The sequence below is a fragment of the Petaurus breviceps genome, unplaced genomic scaffold (assembly GCF_028583685.1).
Source record: "Petaurus breviceps papuanus isolate PSGF00001 unplaced genomic scaffold, PetGlider_PUasm1.0 551, whole genome shotgun sequence".
NCBI classification, from domain to species: Eukaryota; Metazoa; Chordata; class Mammalia; order Diprotodontia; family Petauridae; genus Petaurus; species Petaurus breviceps.
In genome coordinates, this window is record NW_027186372.1 from 30502518 (window position 1) to 30525576 (window position 23059).

Here is a 23059-nt window from a genome sequence, read left to right on the forward strand (position 1 = left end):
ACATTTAGCATACTGATTGAATTAGAGGACAGAACAAGAACCAATGAGTAGAAGTTATGAAGAGGTAGATTTTTGTTCAAAATAAAAAAGAACTTTGTAGCCATCAGAGCTGTCCAATGGAATGGGTTGCTTTGAAAGGTAATGAGGTCCCTGACATTGGAAGCACGCAAGTAGAAGTTGAAAGATCAGTTGAAAGACACCATAAAGGATTTTCTTGCTTTGGACAGGGGTTGAAGTAAATGACCTCTGCAGATGGTCCCTTTTACTTCTAACAGTCTATGTTCTAAGTTCTCTCCTAGGTCCAGCATTCTACATTTTAAAGTCCCTTCCAGCTTTGATATTCCATGTTCTAAGATCCTCATCAACCACATCAATCTACGCCTCAAGATCACATCAGTCAGAACATTCTTTATTACCAGATTGTGTTCTTGTAAGTAGGTTGTTGTCTAAGACTCTGAGGCTGTCACTTTGAGATTGTGGTACAAAGTATGAATAATAATTCTATAATCTCCTTCTTCTCCCAACTTTGACAATGAATCTTTCCCACGTATCCCTAGGGCATAACTCCCTCACTACACTGCAACAATAAATACTTTGAAGTATGTGGTCTGTAACACATAGCACCAGAATAATTATGTGGTCTGCATTTTTTCTTTGCAATTTATAAATTACATTATTTTTCTAAAAGGGAAAGAAAACATATCAGCAATCATGCTTCAAACTGAATTAATTAGTCATCTGAAGCCTAATTATCAACTAGTCTATTTGAGCATATACAAATTCTGTGTTTAAATACTATTTGCAATTTACATCCCATTAGTTCAAAGTTTCATGGATTGCTGTGAGGAGAAAAGCAATTCCAGTGGTGAATGGATACTGAACAGACCACCCTGGTAACAAGAGAAACTCTGGGGCATTAGTAGCCCACACAGTGGAATGTGTGCCCTAACCGCTATTCAGGAGCTCTTAGTTAAGTGTTTGTTGATCATAGTTTAGTGCTGATTGAGGCTGCTGCCCCTACATGAAGGGAAATTAGGTAGTCACCTTCCAGGTTTGATTTCAGGGGAGCTGTAACCCTAAAGCTTCTCCTCTGTGGAATTGTTATTGTGTTTAGAATTCTACCATTAGCGGGGTGGCTAGGTGGCACAGTGAGTATGAGCACTGGCCCCAGAGTCAGGAGAACCTGGGATCGGTTATGGCCTCAGATACTTAATACACACACACACACACACACACACACACACAAACTGACCGTGTAACCTTGAGCAAGTTACTTAACCCCAATTGCTTAAAAAAAAAAAGAATTCTACCATTAGAGGTTAATTCCCTTATATCTTCAAGTCATGCAATTCCCAGGAGCCTCAGTTATTTAAAATACAAGCATTTGCAAATGAGGATAAGAATATCAATAAAAGCAGACATTTGCATAGCACTTTCCTACTCATTTTTTCTTTTTTTTATTATGAACTTTAGCACTTATCAACAAACATTATTTTCCTGTCTACAAAGCATGTTACTCCCAACAACTTTGTAATGTAGATAGTATAACTATTTTTAAAAATTCACTTCACCAATGAGGAAACATGCTCAGAGTGGTTAAATGACTGACCCAAAGTCACATAGCTAGTTAAAGGCTGAGTTGGACGAGTCATTTGCTGAGTTTCAGCAACAAATCCAGGTGAAAGGAATATCGTACATGTGATTTAGAAGTCTTAGGCCCAAGTTGGTGATTGTTGCAAGGGAAGTACTTTGTTAAAGCATTGGTTAGACGTGAGCCATCATCGTTGTTACATATATTCAGGAAATTTTAGTCAAGGGGTGTTCTCTCAAGTGGCAGACCAACAAATACTTGTACAATCCTAGACTGACACAATTAGTGGCAATTTCCTGCTACTTATCTCCAAAAGGAGCACAGAGAGATACAAACTTCACCCTCAGATCCCCAGGCATTCAGTCTAACTCACTAAAGTTCCAAGGAAGCTCAGAAAGCATTCATTTAAGAAGCAAAATCCAGGATACCATTAGCTGCTTCTATACACTGGGAAAGCCTTCATCAACCCTTCTCTCCTGGATTTAAACCTCTCAAATCCAATATGTGCTCTGCTGCTACAGAGTGAGAAAGCTGGTTCTTAATCACCAAATAGCCCGTTACTGTCCTTCCCTCATTACAACTCTGTAAGGGTGCTTACAGTTTTATCTGCTGCTGTTAATGTTAAGTTCTACGTACTGGTGTATTATCCACTGTGTAGCTCTCAGGTTTATGCTGGTAAATGTTTAACAACTGGCTTTCCAGAAAAGAAAAAAAAAAGTATGCAAGACACTTTTAAGTTTAATCAGCATTATTAGTATTCACTCCAGCACTTTCTTAAATTTAGTCAATCAACAAAACAGTAAATCAAGCCCTGATTTGTATCATTTGCTGATTTCTGAGGTGTAAATGCTCATACTGAAAATTTAATAAATGTCTCTAAGGAGTTGTTTTGATCTGAGTGGCTCTAACCCACTACCCACTTCCAAGTCTGTGAGGTTCCTGATGAGATAGCATTGAGTCACTCTAGGAACAGTTCATTGGTGCTTAGGAAATAGCTATCAGGTCCTGTGACCTCTGACTACCAACGTTTCGTATCCTGAGACACAAGAATACTCCAGGGACTAGGAAAGTCCTCAGATGATTCTATCAAGAAAAGGCTTTATAAACATTGAGGTGTCTATTTATCATGGCTAAATCCTGCCTTTTCTGTGCTTGAGGCTTTGGGAAGCTCTGCTACATGAAGGACACAACACTTTCCCAGGGACACATAACACATAACCCATGGAATGTAAACCCCGACAAATGGGAAAAATCTCCCTAGGAACATTAGACTCTTACAGTCACACTGCTCTGCCTTGACAAAGTCCCCCTTGACTCTTTTTCTTCTTCCTCTAAGGAAGTCATCTCTGCTACAAGAATATAATGGGAACCAGCAAATAAACCCTGATTCCCCCTGCTTTATGTGATGACTTTAGGCAACACTGGCATGGGAGAGAGATCAGTGCTCTTTCCAGGGGCTGTAGGCCACAGCTGTGGCCTTTTCCATCCCATGGCCCATTGATTTTAGTTTCCTGATTATCGTTGATTAGCGATTTCTATCCAGTTCTCACTGAGGTTATTACCAGGCTGTAAGAACGGGCTGTTTTTGTAAGAAATTGAGGCCTTTAGTGGGCATTGACTTCTGAAGGGGATTGAATCATTGGTTGAAATTTCCTAGGCAAGCACCACCATACTGGCCCTGGGATTCTGTTGTTCCTGACCCTTGTTCACCTCTCCTTTCTCTGTTGTCAACCCCTTTCTTATGGGCATCCCCCTAGTTCAAGCACCTTCTTTTTCAATTCAAATCAATGAACTCTTATGAAATGCCTACTATACGCAAGGCACCGGGTACTAGATGTCAACATCCTACCGAAACTCAGTGTCTATACTTTCTAGTGTTTATAAGGGAAAAAAAGTACATAGTTTCACAAATTTTATGCATGCATAGACACATACATATACATAAGTGTCTCTAAGGAGCTGGTTTGAGCTGACTGGCTCTAACCCACTACCCACATCCAAGTCATGTTAAACTTTATTTAACATTCATATACATTGATTAGCATAGTGCAGACTTTCTTGTCAAACTAGAAATTCCCTGGGCTAAATACCTGATCCTTTTATCGAGGCTCTCCCAGGCCCCAGTGGCCAGATAGGACATTTGCAATCCATTTGTAAATTCCATATTTACTGCATCCTACCCCCCTCTCCCTTTAGGGAAGTAACAACCTAGACCCCTTTAAAAATGCACAGAAAAAGTAAATAATAAGATAATGATTCAGCTCTTCATGGGGTGGGCGTGTGGGATGCTATTTGTATTAAAAGTACATTCCAGATAACTGGAGAGCATTTGGACTCAGATCTGTCCAGGTTAGAAAGAACAAAGTTTTAAGCTGAGGTTCTTTCTTATTACTCCCTTGCTAAGTCATCATTTCTTCCTCCCAAACTGGGAAAGAAAAAAAAAATCATGACCACTGAGAAACAAAACAAAACTAGACCTATATTCCCATTGGTATAGGGAACATCCAGGGAGAAAATTTACTCTAACAATGAAAATCAGCATGTTGTCTGCAACTTGTAGTCTTAAAGAGTGGCCTAGGACACTGAGAGGATGTGACTTGTCCAGGGTCACACAGTTGGTATGTATACAAGGCAGAGCTGAACACAAGTCTTCCTGACTCTGAGCCCATACACTATCCACTATCTCTACCTACTGTGCCATGTTACTTTTGTATCAAGGGGATACAAATCGGTAAAGACAGTCCAGTCCTTTCATCAACCTGATCCACAGAAATTGTGCCCCTACTCCAACAAAAGGGTCACAATGACACTACTCCTCCATTTCTGTTCATTTAATAATTAAGTTCCCATTTCACCTGATACGAGGGAATATACATTTCCATACTGTCTACTATGTACTATGCCTCAAAAACTTACTAGTTGTGTGACCTCAGGCAAATCACTTAACCTTGTTTTCCTCAGATCCTCATCTGTAAAATGGATTGGAGAAGGCAATGGTAAACCACTCCAGTATCTTTGCCAAGAAAACCCCAAATAGGTCACAAAAAGTTGGACACAACTGAAATGACTCAATTACAACATGTACCAGGCACTAAGTTAGGCACTTTATAAATATTATCTTAGGTAATCTAATCTGATATGTTTATGGATATTAATAATCAATCATCAATAAACAATTAAGAGACTACAGAGTGCTAAATGCTGGGGATACAAAAAGAGGCAGAAGAGAGTCCCTGCCCTCAGGGAGCTTACAATCTAATGGGGGGAGGGAATGACACACAAGTATACCCTACAAAGCAAGCTATAGTATATAGGATGAATAGGAAATAATTAACACAGGGAAGGTACTAGAGTTGGGAAAGGCTTACTGTAGAAGGTGGGATTTTAGTTGGGACTTGAGGAAAGCCTGGGAGGTCAATAGTCAGAGTGGAGGAGGGTGAGTGTTTCATGTTTGTGGGACAAACAGAGAAAATGCTTGGAGGTGAGAAAGTGTCCTGTTTGAGGAACAGCTAAGGGGCCAGTGTCAAAGGGTATGGCAGTAAGGAGTAAGGTATAAGGAGGGGGCTAGTTTATGAAGGACTTTGAATGCCAAATAGAATATTTTCTATTTGATTCTGGATGCAATAGGGAGCCACTGGAGTTTATTGAGGTGGGGTGGGGCAGGTTGACCTACATAGTCACACTGTGATGCTAGGAAAATCCATTTGTTGGCTGAATGGAGGATGGATTGGAATGGGAAGAGACTTGAGGCAGGTAGACCTACCAGCAGAAGTTGATGAAGGCCTGTACTAGAGTGGTGGCAGTGTCAGAGAAGAGAAGGAAGGGCATCTGAGAGACGTTGTGAAGGGGAAATTGACAGGCATGGGCAATAGTTTGGATATGGGGGTGACAGACAGTGAGCAGTCCCAGGATGAATGACTCCTAGGTTGTGAACCCAAGGGACTGGGAAGATGGTGTTTGCCTCTACAGCAATAGGGAAGGTAGGAGGGGAGAGGGTTTAGGGGGAAATCCAATGAATTCTGTTTCAGACATATTGAGTTTAAGATATCTACTGGATGTCCAGTTTGAGGTTTCTGAAAGGCAGGTGGTGATGGGATGTCAGCGGAGAGTTCGGGAGGGAGACAGACAGATTTGAGAATCATCATCATAGATACTGTAATTAAATCTATGGTGGATGATGAAATCACCAAGTGAAGCAGCATAGAAGGAGAAGAGAAGATGGCCCAGAACTGGAGGCTGGGACTGAGATGGTTAATAAATACCCCATACAACAGCTCACTCTTTTTGAGTAAGATTTGGGAAGTGAAAGTAAAATCTGTAATTGTAATTGTAAAATAATTGTCATATCCTTCTCAAGGATATTGCTGGTTTAAATGGCCCACAGACTAGGACCACAATCAGGGTTGGTACTTCGCAGTTCACTTAGACACACAGAAACATGACAAGTCACTTAAGCCACATATGACCTAACGGTGTCCAACTTACCAGGTTTGCCAGGATGTAGTGGTAGCCAATCCCATTCTTTTCCATTTTTATGATCTGTGATAGTAACAAAACAGAAACAGGTTAGAAAAAGTCAGCATGTTTATATTACAGCTCTCCTGACTCAACTAAGGTCTTCTTTCCTAAAGGGAACTTCTGTGACCGCTCTAGGCAACAGTGGTTTTGTCTTATATAAACTCTCTTTTCTGAACCCTGCAGTACTTACTGCCCACATTACCTATTTAGCACCCAGAACATACCTTTCACCTCTTGTATTTTTAGTTAACTTTAAATGTGTTATTTTTGTTTCTTGTAAGATACTGGAAGGCAAGGCCTATATCTTAATTTATCTTTCTATCTCTAGCATCTGGTAGAGGTTCTCTGAACATGTTTAAATCCTATCTCTCAAAGTCTGACTCAGGTATCTCTTTTCTTTTCCCTTCTCTCTGTCTCTCTCTGTCTCTCTCTGTCTCTGTCTCTCTGTCTCTCTCTGTCTCTCTGTCTCTGTCTCTCTGTCTCTGTCTCTCTGTCTCTCTCTGTCTCTCTCTGTCTCTGTCTCTCTCTGTCTCTCTCTCTGTCTCTCTCTCTGTCTCTCTCTCTGTCTCTCTCTCTCTCTCTGTCTCTCTCTCTGTCTCTCTGTCTCTCTGTCTCTCTCTCTCTCTCTCTCTCTCTCTCTCTCTCTCTCTCTCTCTCTCCCTCCCCTCTCCCTTCCCCCTTCCTCCCTCCCTATCTTACACAGGCTGGAAGTACCATCACCACATACAGACTTGATTCTACTACTAATCAGCGTGGGAGCTATGGCCTGCATTGTTTCTGACCTGAGCCAATTTTTTTTAAAGCAGTTGGAGTTAAGTAACTTGCTCAAGGTTACACGGCCAGTTATTTTGTGTGGGTGCCAAGTATTTGAGGCCGGAATCAATTCTGGGTCTCCTGATGCCAGGGCCGGCGCTCTTACTCACTGTGCCACCTGGCCGCCCCCACCTGAGCCAATTTTACCTCCTTAGGCATCCTTGTGGCTCCCTACTTCTGGGAACTTACTGTATTGGTGCCAGCCTTATTCTAGATGCCTGACTGAGTTATGTGACTCCAGTGCAGATTACCTGAGCTCAAGTAATTCACCAGACTCAGCATCTCTGGTAGCAAGGATTACATGTATGCACCACCATGCCTGACATTTCTTTTTTTCAAATTACTATTTGCTCCATCCATCCATCCATTCACCCATCCATCCATATATTGAATCAGAATCTCAGATTTGGCAGGAACCTCAGAGAATCTCCATTTTAATATTTTTCTTGAAGCACCATGCTTGAAAAAGTGTTCATCCTTGCTTATAGCTTCAAGTTTGGAAGATGCAAAAATAAATCAAGGAAGGCTGCCTGGTGTAGGAGGTACCTGAGTTGGGCCTTGAATGGTAGGTAGAGCTGGCAGGCAGGGCACTCCAGGAATAAGGAGTAAAAGCACAAGTGGCATTATGAATTGAAGAGAGAAGGGGTTTGGCCACTTCTGGAACTGACTGTTCATTGAAGCTGCCTAGGCCCCTGATCCTCCAAAAGGACTGTGATAGAGAAGTGCAGAATGACATGGATATCCCTGGCATATGGTGCCCAAGATTAGAAGCCTCCTTCAACATATAAAACCCTCCTGTCTCCTGGCCCAATCAACCGAGGGGGCTCCACCTAGGAGAACCCATTGACAGAGGCATTTTCACACCAGCATTCTAATTTGGGGTTTGCAGTTAATTTAATCTACATGCATCTCCATCCTTGGTACTTTTCCTGTATTATGGCATGCCAATTCCATTCTGTTCCCCTAACCCCTATGAATGAGTCACCAACTGCTTAAACAAAAGCTCCTTTCTACCCATCACCTTTGCTTTTATTCTCATACCAGCCTAGCTTAATTCTCCACCATCCCTTACCCTTTTCTTCCCTTCCTTTCCATCATATGTCCTGGAACCCTTGCTTTATTATTAACAAACTCTCTTTCACCTTAGAGATCAGCTCATGATCTTTCCATCTTCAAGTGCTCATAGAAATTTGATTCCCTCCTGAAGACACCTCTTCCTTTTCCATTATTTTCAGTATTAGCTCTTCCTTTTTAATGCCCCCAGAGAACTTGGTTTCAAATCTCATCTCTGACAATTATTACCTGAGTTTTCTTTGGTAAGTCATTTAACCTCCATGGCCTTCAGTTTCCTTATCTGTAAAATTAGTGGTTTGCCCTAGATGACCTCTAAGCTCTCTTCCAGTTTTTTTTTTATCTATGCTCTCCTTCCTGACAAAGCAGGCCAGAAGGAAAAGTCAGTTTACTCTTAGCTCACTGGAAATCCTTTTATATCTTCCTTTTTTTGTTTGTTTTTTTGAGGAAGGAGGACAGGGCAGTTGGGGTTAAGTGACTTGCCCAAGGTCACATGGCTAGTAAGTGTTAAGTGTCTGAGGCTGGATTTGAACTCAGCTCCTCCAGACTCCAGGGCTGCTGCTCTATTCACTGCACCACCTAGCCGCCCCCAGTTCTGCCTTCTGCCATCTTCACTTGTCACATTTGAAGTTCACTTTCCTGGTCTGTATCACACTGTACAGATTCTTGTTGTTGTCATGGATCAGATTCCAAGCCATTTTCTCCCCTTTCTTAAAAAAAATCAACAAGTCTTTGTTTCCTTTCTCTCCCACTTACCCTCACATTGAGGGAAAAAAAAGCAAAACAAAACTCTTAAAACAAATATGCATAGTCAAGTAAAGCAAATTCCCACATTGGCCATGTCCAAAATGTGAGTCTCATGCTGTGTTTTGAATGCATTACTTTTTTTTTTTGCCATTTCTTATGTTATTTAATTATATTCATATACTATAATTTGTTCAGCTAGTCTTTAATTGATGCAGACCCCTTTCCCCCTTAGTTTCTAGTTCTTTGCTACCACAAAAATGCTCCTATAAATATTTTTGTACATAATGGTCTTTTTCCTCTTTCTTTGATCTGTCTGGGGTACAGGCTTTGTAGTTCTCCCTTCATCTTAATGAGTGCAATACTTAGAACACAGTCTTCCTTTCTACTTTATACCTTGGCATCATTAACATTCTTGCTTATTCTTCTTCAAAGACCATGACTGCCATGTCAATCTATCTTATTTATGTCTATGACTTCCATCTTCACTCTTCATCAGCCAACACAAGGGTGGTCACAACTTTAGCTTTGACAGTAACGCTAAACTATTCTCTGTTCATGATATTGGATTAATATAGTATCTGATACACTAAAGATGCTTAATAAGTGTTTCTTAATTGATACATACTGTTTGATCCAGTGATATCAATACAAATCACATATGCCAAAAAGATCAAAGACAGAAATAAAGAACCTATGTATAAAAATATTGATAACAGGAATTTAGGGGGGCAACCAAGAACTGAGAGGAAAGTGGGTGCCCACTTTGAAGGAATGGCTGAACAATTGTGGGAAATGAAAATAAGGGAATATTTTTATGCCATAACAAATGATGAATATGAAGAATTCAAAGAAGCTTGGGAAGCTTCTAAAAGGATGCAAAGCAAAATAAGCAGAATCAGAGAAGAATTTGGGGAATGATCACCATAATATAAAGGAAAACAATATTGAATGACATAAGAACTCTAATCAATGAAGTCGAGGATCATGACTTCAGAGGACTGATGATGGAGCATGCTTCCCATCTACGGGCAAAAAGATGGTGAACTATAACCGAACAAGGAATGCATTTTATATGTGACCAATGGATTCATTTGCTTTGCTTGACTGTATTTGTTTAAGATAGAAGCCGGAGTGGAGGTCTAATTGTAGGGACAGTCACTGATAAGTGTCAGTGACATAGAAACAAAAAAATGAGCATCAGTAAAGCATCTGAAAAGGAAGATAAGGAGAAACTTCTTCTACCAATACAAGCTAGCACTCTCTAATTTATAGCCATATGCCTTAATCTATGGTTCATGGATAGAACTCAGGAGGTTTGTGACCTTAGATGGGAAAAATACATTTTTATTTTCACTAACCTCTAACTGAAGTTTAACATTTCCCTCAATTACAGATTAAAAACAAACAAAACAAAACAAAACAGTATGGGCATTGAGGTAGCACAGTAGATAGAGTGCCAGGTCTAGTGCCAGGAAGACTCATTTTCCCAAATTCAAATCTAGCTTCAGATACTTACTAGCTATGTGACCCTGGGTAAATCACTTAACCCTGTTTGCCTCAGTTTCCTTACCTGTAAAATGAGTTGGAGAAGGAAATGGCAAACCACTCCAGTGTCTTTGCCAAGAAAACCCAACTGGAGTCACAAAAAGCTGGACACGACTGAAAAAACTGAACAACACTATTCCAAGAAGGGGTGCATGGGTTTCACTTGGCTTTTGAAGGGGTTTATAAGACAAAAAAGGCATTGAACCTCTGTCTTAGAGAGTTACTGATCACATAGTCAACATGTGTCAGAGATGGGACTTAAACCCTGATCTTCCTAAAGCATAGATCAAGTCTCTATCCACCATGCTGGGAAGATTCTCATAGAACAGATATTTCTATCTAAATTTTGCCAGTGAGAAAAGGGAGGCCCATGGGGTAGGTGTGATTTGTTTGAAGTTGCATAGCCAGTAAAAGCCATAGTGTTAGCCCAGGTCTCCATAGGCCTAGCTCCCCAGTTCTTCCAACCACATTACAACATATCTTTCCAGAATTTTAAGACCCCATCCTAGAGTAGCAAACCTATGATTTCAACCAGCAAGGACAGGAAAGAATATTTGACCAAAGTCATCAAAATTATAGAGGTAAGAAGTAAGGAAATAAGGGTGTTCATTTGAAATAATTGTCAGGTAAGGGAAAGAGTGTTTACCAGGAAAATCAGGCCCCACCTTGACCTCCAACTTGCTGTGTGACCTTGGACAAGGGAAGTGAGGATAGTGGGAGGGGATAAGCACTTACACAGTGCGTGCTATGTTCGAGGTACTGTGCTAAGTGCTTTAAGAATAGCTTACAACAACCTTGTGAGGTAGGTGCTATTCATATCCCCATTTCACAGCTGAGCAAACTGAGGCTAACAAAGGTTAAACGACTTGCCCAGGGTCACATAATTTAGTAGGTATCTGAGGCTGAATTTGACTTGAGGTCATCCTGACTCCAGTCCCAGTGCTCAATCTTCTATGCCACCTAGAGTCAACTTCCCTGATCTATGGGTCAGTTCTTATCAGTTAAATGAGGAGTCTAGAATAAATGAGGTAACTGGCATTTATAACATGCTTTAACATTTGCATAACACTTTATATTATTTCATTTGAGCCTTACAACATGTCTATGAGGAAATTAGTGCCTTTTATATTGGCTCCCAGAAGCTTCAGAGGCAAGGTACAGACCTTGGGTTCCTTTACTCTAAGTTCAGCACTATCCACTATGGCATTTTGTCTCTCTAACTAGATGATCTTCAAGGTGCTGTCTAATGTTAATGTCTCAGTATAACATCTTGTATTTCTTCTGGGCTTTATACTTAGCAAAACTTTCATTTCCAGGCTATCAGTGGATCATCATCAAAAGCCCATGAGCTAAGTAGGGCAGTTGTTATTAAAGATGAGGTAACCAAGGCAGACAGGTAGGGATTTTTGCCAAGCATCTTGACAGGAGGGATATCATCTGGCATAATTCTGAAACTTTTAAGTATAAACACCTAATTTGGTATTATTATGGAATTATATAGTCACATCATCATAGAAACTTTGGGTGAAAAAAAAGAAACTTAGGGTGAGAAGAGATTTAAGAGACCATCTAGACCAATTTCCTAATTTTGTAGATTAGGAAGTGGAGACTCAGAGAAAGGAACTGGCTTGTGAAAGTCACATTAGGAACTGATGGCAGCCTTGGCATGGACAGATCTTCAGACTTTAAGAAAGATTAAAGTGTGGGTTACAAGAACACTAGGCTTGGAGATGATGGCCCTGCTTTTGTATCCTGGCTCTCTCACTCATTACAGTGCTTTCTGTAAAAGAAAGGCCAAATTTAAAAAAAAATATGTATTTTTTGCACATTTCAACTTCTATATGAGTCCATAGTGCAACGTGGAAATGAAAAAAGCTACTGCAAATTTAAGCTTCATTAAGAGAGGCATAAGGTTCCAAATGCCTGTGGTACCTTGTCAGACCAGAATTGGAACATTGTGTTTAGTTCTGGGAACCACATAGTGGGTAGGACTTTAACAAGTTGTAAAGTGTCTGGAGAAGGGTAACCAGGATGGTGAATGAATAGAGATAATGTTCAAGATGAGTTGAAGAAACTGGGCACTTTTAGGTATGAAAAAAAACATTCAAAAGACAATGTTAGCTGTCTTCTAACATTTAGAAAGCTGGAATGTGGAAGAAAGGTTAGACTTGTTCTTCATAACCATAGTGGGAAGAACCAGGAGTTATAATCATCAAAGAATTGTTTGTGGAAGTCACAAAGGAAGATTTCAGTTTGATCAAAGGAAAAACTTTCTTAACAGTTAGAACTATCCAAAAATGCACTAAACTATCTCAAGAGGAAAGAGCTTTCCTGTCACTAAAGTTCTTAACAGGCTGGATGCCTACTTGTTGGGTACTTGTTGGGGACTTTTTAAGGGGGTTCATGCACAGGTAATCATCAAGCTAAGTGGCCTCTGAGGACCCTCCCAATTTTCCAAATGTAGTTATCTATTCAGGGTGGTGCTGCAGTCTGTTTGTGCTAACTTGAAAGAGTTGATTATTAAAATTTCAGTGTGAGCATTTACATCTCAAAAATATACCTCATATTAAGGCTTGATTTATTATTTTGTGGATTTTCTAGATTTAATAAAGTTATGTAGAAAATGTTAGTATTATAGATTAATGTTTAAAGTATGTTGTACATACATTTCTCCCTGAAAAGATGATTGTTAAACATTTATCAGCATACCCTTGTACCTATATAACCATGAACAAGTAGATTCATCTCTCTGGGATTCAGTTTCTGCCTCTGTAAAATGAAGAGTGTGATTTGACTAGGGGTGTCAATCTAACTTTCCTCAAAATTCTCCAGTTCAGTGAGAACCAAATTAAAATACAACTGAAAAATGTTTAATGAAATAAACAAAACAAAAAAAAACAATGCAACATAGATAATGTTAAGTTGTGGTTTTCTAAGTCAATATGCAGTCATCAGGGATTCATTTCTATTTGAGTTTGGATTAAATAATCTTTGGACTAGATAACTTCTGAGGTCCCTTTCAACTTTCAATTCTATTATTTTAAGTCATAATTCTGCTACTTATTAGTGGTAAGTCTGGGGGCAAGTCACTTCTTCTTTAGAAACCTAAGCTTTCTCTCTTCATTCTTCATTGGTAAAAAGGGGATAACCACAGTATACATAGTTCACAGGACTTTTGTAAGGGAAGTATTATGTAAATTGCATAGTACTATATGAAGGCAAGATTTTTATTGTTTTTATTGTTCTCCCTACACCACATTGCTATTCAACAGGGGCCATCCATATTAGAAGACTAGCCCTCACAGAGGAGATCAATAAACCCTGGTTTCAGCTATGCCCAACTAGGGTAAAATCTTCTCTGTTCCCTCCATCTTCTCCTCTGCAAAATGGGGTAATAAACTTAATCCACTAATTTTCTCACTAAGACTACAAAGAAAATATAAATGCATATGAGACATGCTTGAACTTTTCTTATAACTGAATAAATTTTCAGGGTTATTAAAATCCATACTCAGACATCTACTTAATTGGATGTATGTGAATAGAGGCTCACACATTTTTATAGGGGGATAATTAAATGCAGGAGCAAACAATGGATTCTCTGAAATGGAGGTTAAGGTTATGAAATTCTAGCCCCAGGAATTCCAAACCTCTTGGGATGAGAGTTTTATGGATAATTCCTCATAACTTCTTCATCTTGTTGTCATATGGTTTGATGCACTTTCGAAACTGAGATATATTTATTATGCACCTTCCAATAAACACAAAGCAGTTAAATAAAAATACACTCAGTGTGAAGCAACACATTTCCCAGTGCGAAATCTCCCCTACAGACAGGTCCATTTTCTTTATCCCTCACTTAGCCTTCCCATTCCCAATTCTAGTGGTGAAACTGAAAATGCCAGAAAACTAGAGGTGGGAGATCTGGGCTGTTATTGGGTCCTAGCCAATGATTTACTGTGACCTCCTCTTGGAGACTCATTTACTTCTTCTCTAAGATGAAAGACCTTGGAGTAGGGGACATCTAAGATCCTTTTTGACTCTGATATTCTACAACCTTGGGCAAATTCATTAAACTGTTCTGAGCCTTTATTTCCCCATCTGTAAAATGAGGATAATTATTCCCATCCTCCTATTCATGAAGCTGTTATTAGCATTTAATGGGATAATAAATGGGAAATGCCTTAAAGTAGTGTCGAAATTGAAGGTTTTAATAATAGACATGGTAAAAACAAAGTCTCAGATAGACATGTTAGATTCTAAAAAATAAAATCTAGATTTGGATTTTAGTGACTGATCTAATTTGCTTGTTCTTTTATAGCAGAGGTAGCAGAATTAGAGGTCAGGTCAGCTTCCTTATCTATTATACCATGTGATAATACATGATATATTATATGTAAAATACTTTCTAAACTTTGAAATGTTTTGCAAATGTTAACTATTATTACTATAATAGTTCTGTGAACTGCTAGGGACAAGATCCATTAGTCCCATTTTATTGAGGAAACCAAGGCCCAGAGAAGTATTCTATACCAATGGTCCCAGAGTGAGTTGGGAGAAACAGGGGTCAGGTCTGCTTATTTCCAGCCCAGCAGGAGGCTCACAAGATCACAGCTACTGACATATTCATACGATTTCACTTAGGCTTTTGCAGGACAGCAGTCTAAACCAGCCACACAAGCTTCTGTGGTGGTTTTTGTGATTAGTTTTTCTCTTTCCCACGTCCAGGAGAAGATCTTTGCCAACCCATCTAGCTGTGGAGAATGAACAAGGACAGTAATGATTCTCTGTGATGCTTGTTTCAATGTTTTCATTATGGCCTCCATTAGCTTCCTACAATCAGCATGATTAGCAGTACTTCATCTAAACTCATTCCTTTTCCAAGCTAGGATGTCAAAGTACAGAACATAACATTCATGCTGGAAAGACTCTTAGAATACAGATGGACAGAATATTAGATCTTATCTCTTCTTTTTATAGAGGAGCAAATTGAGGCAGCTAGGCAGTTCAGTGGATAGAGTGCTGGACTTAGAGTCATAACAGACCTGAGTTCAAATCCAGCCTCAGATACTTACTAATTTTGTGACCTTGGGCAAGTCACTTAACCTTCCTTTGCCTTAATCCACTAGAGAAGGAAATGATAAACCACTCCAGTATCCTTTACCAGTATGTTCCATGGGGTCACGAAAAACCAGACATGACTACACAATGAAAAACTGAGGCACAGAGATGGAAAATGGCTTGGCAAAGGTCCTAAGTCTAACAAAGCAGATCTAAGACTAGAATTCTGGTCTCCTTATGACCCCCTCCCCTCCCCCTCCTCTTCTCATTGTCATTGATGTCCCTAATACCTCGAAAGTGAGAGCAGAGTGGAATGACACAGCCAAGTTCTCAATACTTTCTAGTACACGTTTGTGAAGAAAACAAAAACAACTTCTTGATATCAGTCCCTCAGTATGTGCCAGGCACTATGTTAAGCACTAAATATTGGTGGAAAAGGAGAATTTGGGGCCAAAAGAGCAGAAAATACAGGTTCGGAAGAGCTGTGATTGTTGATCCTTTTCCTATCACCAAACAAAATAATCATGGAGCAGGAGAAGATCTTAGAGATCCCCTGTGGGACTGACTTTCTTTGAAACCCAAGGGAAAGCCTATTTCCTAACTTGGCTTCAGTTTCTTCCCATGTAAAATAATGTGGTTGGGTTAGATTACATCTATGATGCTTGGCCAGTCTCACATACTATATTCTGTTTAGACGGTCAGAGAGACCTATGGCCATGGACAGCATATGATCTGAGGTTCTGAAGTAGAATGTTTCTAGATTTTCGTCTAAGGAATATAAGGAAGATGAAAGAAGGGCAAATTACTTGCTTAAAGTCACACAGTATATAGGTTGCTGCTGTGGAAAGAGAAGAACCTAGTGCAGGCTTGTACAGTATATGGCCCGTGGGAGGTATGTTGTGCAGGCCTGTTTTATATCCTCTATATTTTTTTTTGGGCCATCCAAAATCCTTTGGCAGGCCACAAGTGCAGCATGGGCTATATGTTGTGTAGGCCAGACCTAGGGTGTGGACTTTTTGTACCATACGATGGAAACCATTGCTTGCTCCTGTCTTTTTAGAAGTTATGATGCCCAGAATGCTCTGCACTGCATTAACTCCTGAGGGGAACCTGGCACTTAGAGATGCAGAATGTCTAACCTCCTGCAGGCTCTAAGTAGCACTGAGTTGGCAAAGTGACATGAACACTCAGGCTCAGTAGGACCAAGGATGGTTAATATATCTGAGTGGGGACAGAAACAACATGCGTGAGATTTACAATTTACAAAGCATTTTCTTATTCACAAAGAGACCCATTTTTGGACATGAACATTGTGAGAATTTGTTTTGCTTGATTATGAATATTTATTAGAAACGTTTTCTGTTTTCCCCCTAGTGTGTGTGGGGGAAGTAGAAGGGAAGAAAAAAACATAGCTATCATTTGGAAAAAATAAAATTTCACTTGAAAAAGCAACGACTTTGTGAGGTAGGCAAATAGTTGAAATATTGTCATCACCATTTAACAGATGAGAAAATTGCATCTTAGAGAGGAGAAGTGATTTACATAAGGCCACACACAACTGATCTCTGTCAGATCTCAATCTTCTGACTCCTGGCCCACTAATCCTTCCATGGTCTCTTCTTTTAAAATGGTCCCAATAGGTTAGATAGAATTGCTTAGAAATCTTTGTAAAATATAATTTTTGCTAATTGATTTTTATAAACATGCATTATTTATCAACCTAAATAAGCTCCATCAAACATTTATTTCTCCTAGCAATAGGCTTCCACTGTGTTCTCTTGGGAGTCTGAAGAACAAAGTGTCATGGTATTTTGGCTGAGGAGCACGTGAGCTGAGGTCATTATAACCCTTAGCACAAGGCACAATTTGCCTACATTGGGGCATGAAATCTAGTCTTTCCTTGGAAACATGAATATATACAGACTGGGAAAAAGGAAAGCTATCTTGCAGATTTTCAGAGTCAAGTGTCATTTGGGGAAAGACACCTAAGTGTCAATACTCAGGACCTAAAGTACCATCCAGCTCTTATATTCTGTATTCTATATCTGCCTTCCAGGGTTAACATTCTATCATCTGTGGTCCCCTCTAACTCTGACATTCTATATTCTAGGGCCCCTTAGTCCTGACATTCTATGTTCTGTTTTCTAACATCCTACATTCTAAATCAGAGGTATCAAATACCCTCAGGCAACACTACTAAGTGCTACTTAACTTGATTAAAATGTAAATGGGACAAGTTTAACAAAACAAAAATAAAACGCAGATGACGTTAATATGTGGTCTTCCATTGTTCTAACATGCTATGTCTTGTGTTATAACAGTGTATTCTATGACCTTGTACTTTTGTTTTATGATTTCTTTTACCTTTGAAACTTTGTGTCCTACCTTGAAAGCATATGAATTACGTTCTGACATACTACTATTTATAATATGATCAGGTGTATGGGTCAACTTCTGGCAAGAATGAATACTTTATTTATGATGCCTTTCTTTTCCCTATTAACTTTTATGTGTGGGGGTGGTGGGGATGGGTGGGATTTTTTTTTTTTGGTTACATAGAGTCTTCAGTCTAGCTAATGCAGTCCACAGACTGAAAACCTTGCTTCCTCTCCATCTTCCAGGGCACTGGTAACCCTGATAAGCCCTCTTACCTAAATTGTGAAGCACCTGTAAGCTTCCTGTCCTTAAGGGTTCATATATCGTCATGGCAACAGAGTTGCTCCATAGTTGGAACTCAGTTCTCTGTGCTGGGAGTTAGAGCTTGAAACACCAATGAGTCACATCCCATGACAAGTCAGTAATTTTCTGAGAACTCGCTGGGACAACTAACTTTCCTTCCTATCTCCTAAAAATGTAGAGTTTAATATTCTTACTAGACTAACTACAATAGAATCCTAACAGGTCTTTTCACCTCCTTACTCTCTTGTCCTTTAATTCATCCTTCATATATTATCAGATTTATCTTCCTAATAATATAGACATTGTTATATCACTCTTCTGTAATGGTTTCCCAGGATCAGAATCCTTAAACGTTCATTCAAAGTTCTTCCAAACATGCCCCTACCCTGTTATCTCATTCTACTGCCCTCCATGGACTCTACCGTTTTAGCCCTGATGACCACATGCTTTCCTCTGCATGCATTCTGAGCTTTCTTGCCTTTCTTTCCTTATTCTTGTTGCCTAAGATGCCTTCTTTCCTCCTTCTCCCCCTGTTGAATTCCTACCTAGCCTTTTAAAGCTCAAATTGCACATTTCCTCCAGGAAGCCTTACTATTCCCAAGTGGGTGAGACTTTCATCCACCCCCTGGAACATCATGAAACATTAAGTTTTCACCTCTCACATATGCATGTTTTATTTTGTACTGTAATTATGTGTATGTTGATTTCCCTACTGGTCTGCAAACTTCATGAGGATAAGGTTTGTGCCTTATCTAAACTTTCTATCTTACTTTTCTATCTCACAGTCAGAATTCTGAAGAGAGTAGATATTTGATAAATATTTGCTGATTTGCATTGAAACTTCTGAAATTCTCACATGAAAGGAACAAGCAAAAGAAATAAAGGTTCTATGTTCTTTTTCCATGTATAACTTTATCTTTTTCTTTCCCAAGAATTCTAATTTTAGGTATGAGGTCTATATTCAAGGACAGCCAATAGTTGGAATGGCATGGCACTGCACCACAGGCAAACATCCCTAGATGTTAATCATATCAGTTCATCATATTTTTTTGACCCTTATGGAAAAAATTATGTCAGATGCTTGGAATCTTTACAGGTTTTGGAGAATTCTACAGCTCTGGCAAAGCCACAACCACTTCCTGGCAGATGTAGTAGTAGTAGTAGTAGTAGTAGTAGTAGTAGTAGTAGTAGTAGTAGTAGCAGCAGCAGCAGCAGTAATGATAATTAATAATGTCCATTTCTATACTGCTTTAAGGCTTTACAAAGAACCTTTCTCATAGGAACCCTATGAAAATATTTTACCCTATGAAATTATTATTATCCCTATTTTATGGCTGAAGAAACTAAGGCTCAGAGAAGTGAAAAGCTTTGCTTATAGTCACACAGCTAGTGAGTGTCAGGGCCAGGAGGGAAACCCAGGACTCTTCTGATTTCTAAATTAGTGTCCTTTCCAGTATATATTATGCTGTCCTTTTAGGCTGTCAATATATAGCAGTAGGGGTACTTTCCATGTGCTTCCCTACTGCTGAACACTGACAAACAATATGGTCCTCCTACTTCCTGTCCATTTGTTCCCTCTTGCCCCGTCTTATCCTCCACTACAGGGGGCTCCTTCAGCCAGAGATCCCATGATAGAAGGTTGCTGCCAGAATGTTACCTGGCCCAGGATGGCATTCAGGCGCTCTGATTCACAGTCCACTACCACCAGCCGGTCCTTCTTCTTCCCCAGGTCTTGAAAGAGCATTCGATAGCCCTCCTCTGTTGTTGTCAAGATGTTGACAGCTGTCACTTGCCAGTTCTTCTCAGCAGCAGTGTCAAGGACTTTCTGTAGGACTGACAGCCCTGGGGTGGGGAAATTGAGGAGAGAGAGAGAGAGACAGAGAGAGAGAGCGAGGGGGGGGGGAGGGGAGGGAGAGAGAAGAGATTCCAAAGGAACTTGAAGGTCCATTGGGGAACTTAACTTCCATCCCCCACCCTGACCCTCATTTGAGATCTTGTACTCATTCCAGTCTGACTATCCAAATTCTACTTATCCTTCAAAGCCTTACTCAGGCTCTACTTTTTTTAGAAAGCATTGCACTTTTACCCCAGTACCCCACTGACCCCATTCTTTTCTGAATTCCTGGGACACTGACTATCTAAAGCCTTCATGTGTCCACCTGTCACACTCTACGTCATATTTCCATAGTACTATACAGTTTACAGGAAGCTTCCCTGTGAATCAGGTAGAACAAAACTTGCTTATTCTTAGCATGATGTAGTTGATAGAGAGCTGGACTTGGAAGCAGGAAGATTTAGGTTCTAATCCTGTCTCTGACACATACTGCCTGTGTGAACCTTGGCAGGTAAATTAACCATTCAATACTCTCAGGCAACTCCCTAAGACTATAAATTGCTGAGAAAGTGCTGACTTGAACAGGTAGAAGGGATTTCTTCACCAGGGAGGTCCCTACATTAGTGAAATTACAAAGCCAATCCCTATTCCTATTTTATTTCTAAGTTAAAGATAAGGAAATATCTTGGAGATGTTGAAAACTCAATCAGTGAGATAAAGGAGGAAGAACCCTGGATATAGAATCAGACCACCTGAGTTTGAATCTTTGGTTCTACCAAGACCCCAGTATGATCTATGACTACTCACTTTCCCTCTCTAGGGCTCAGATTTCTCATCTGTAAAATGAGAAGGTTAGGGGTGGTTAGGTGGCTCAGTGAATACAGCACTGGCCCTGGAGTCAGGAGGACCTCAGTTCAAATCTGGCCTCAGACACTTAACACATAATAGCAGTGTGACCTTGGGCAAGTCACTTAACCCCAATTGCCCTGCCCTCCCCTTTCCAAAAAGCAAAAAAAAGAGAGGGTTAGACTACATAATTTTTAAGCTTTCCTTTATTTCTAAATTCATGATCCTACAAATGTCTTCTCTGTTATATGAGACTGCTAGCTCAGTCTTAATACAGGGTGAATTTTTTAAAGTATGTCTTTAAATTTTTTAAAGAACGTCTTTTTAGAGGAGTAGCTTCTATATTTTGGAAAGTCTGTAAGACCAGCCCCAAAAGGGCCATAGCAAGGACTCAAACCCAGCCAGGCTTTGGATTCCAAGTTCAGTGTTTCTGGCACTATGACGTGTTTCTTTTCAGTCTAAGCTTCTCAAGGAAAGGGTCAGTTTCTTACTATTCTTACATACCTAGGGGTCATATCCAGTCCTGGGCACATAGTAGGTGCTCAACAGAGAAGAACTGGATGATAGAATCAAATATTTCTGCTGTTGCTGTCTCTTCCAATACTCTTTTTGTGTTTGCCTGGACTTCTTTTTCAAAGCTTTTAGGTCAGATATTCAATGGGGCTGAGCTTCCCTGGGGGAAGCCTGGGTCATGGCTAGTTACTGAACTACTTCTGTGTGGAAAATGTTTTTGTTTTTCTTCTCATTCCCCAAGCCTCATCACTTCACAAAGCAGTTTCTTCCTCTAAATAGGCCTTTTCTGGCTGGAACCCAGAGTTCCTGTTGTCAGACCTAGGAAACTGTTGAAAGAAGGTAACAGGAAGGAATAAGAAGGTGAGGTGGGGGTGGGGGAAGGGAGAGCAGGCCTCCTTGTCTCCTGTTTTTTCTTCCAACCTATCTTACACTTAAAATTGCCACAGCAGTCTTCCAAAATTTCCTTTCCATCATAGAATATCCCTGCTCCAGAACTAGCAATAGCTCCCAGGAAAAATAGAAACTCATCAGTCTGATATTTTTTTAGGACTTGAATAATGGAGCCTAACCCTGTCCCTCTAACCTTATCTCCCACTGCTGCCTAATATTTACTGTCCTATGGATCACCAGAACAGGGGTGGGGAACCTGAGGCCTTGAGGTCACATGTGGCCTTCTAGGTTCTCAGGTGCTACCTTTTGACTGAGTCCAAGTTTTACAGAACAAATCCTTTTATTAAGGAATTTATTCTGTAAAACTTGGACTCAGTCAAAGGGCTGCACTTGAGGACCTAGAGGGCCATACATGACCTCGAGGTTTCAGGTCCCCCCCCTCCCTCTGAACCAAAGCCTTACTCTGCAATTAATTTCACCCATTCATTCCTTATCTCCCCTCCCAACCCTATCTACCTATCCCTCCATATCTTAATTATCCTTCAAAATCCAGTTCAGATATGACATGCTCCCTGATCATCCTAGAATCAAATAATATCAAAGAAGGAAAACGACCTTAGAACATAGATTATTAGGGCAAAAAAGAGACCACCTATGGAAATTGGGCAATTAGGTGGCAGAGTAGATAGAGCACCAGGCCTGGAGCCAGGAACACTCATATTCCTAAATTCAAATCTGACCTCAGACACTTACTAGCTGTGTGACCCTGGGGCAAGTCACTTAACCTGTTTACCTCAATTTACTCAACCATAAAATGAGCTAGAAAAGGAAATGGAAAACCATCCCAACATCTTTGCAAAGAAAACCTCAAATAGGGTTTTCATGAAGAATCCAATATGACTGAAAAACAGTGATTCTGTAATCCAGCACTTTTTAAACTGTGGGTAGCTATGCCATATGCGGTTTAAGGAGTGCTGAAGGGGTTGTGAGTAGGAAACGTTTGAGAAGCCCTGCTCTAATCCAATGTCTTTATTTTTCAGGTGAGGAAAGAATTTGTTTACTTGTCCAATTAAGATGTAAACTATGTAGCTCACATCCTTTATTGCCGAGTAAGCAATCTGGGACACCGTCCAAGAAGGACTGATCATAGATTGTGCATCATGATAAGGTTCTGAAGCCCTGCTCAAAGACCTCCAAAGGTTCCCTATTACTTGAAACTCCCTAGTCTGATATTTAAGGTTCTTCACAATCAAGTTCAAACTTGTTTATTCAAATTAAATTCATATGTCTATTTTTTATACACTACATACTGGTCAAAATGGATAACTCACTATCTCTTTTCATTTGTACACACTATAACCCATCCATGGAATGGATTTTCTTCTTGTCTCTGTCTGCTGAAGTCTTCCTTCCTTCCTTCCTTCCTTCCTTCCTTCCTTCCTTCCTTCCTT

At 40.0% G+C, this 23059-nt stretch overlaps 1 protein-coding gene across 2 annotated transcripts in view; it reads right to left on the reverse strand.

Annotated features, from left to right (window-relative positions):
- The window catches only part of GRIA1 (glutamate ionotropic receptor AMPA type subunit 1), a 349553-nt gene that overhangs the window by 161178 nt on the left and 165316 nt on the right, over positions 1-23059 (reverse strand). For both annotated transcript variants that reach the window (XM_069102557.1, XM_069102556.1), the window contains exons 4-5: positions 19683-19867; positions 6077-6130 (exon numbers count right to left, since the gene is read on the reverse strand). In XM_069102557.1, coding sequence (XP_068958658.1) covers positions 6077-6130; positions 19683-19867 — 239 coding nt within the window. The remainder of the gene's footprint in view (positions 1-6076; positions 6131-19682; positions 19868-23059) is intronic.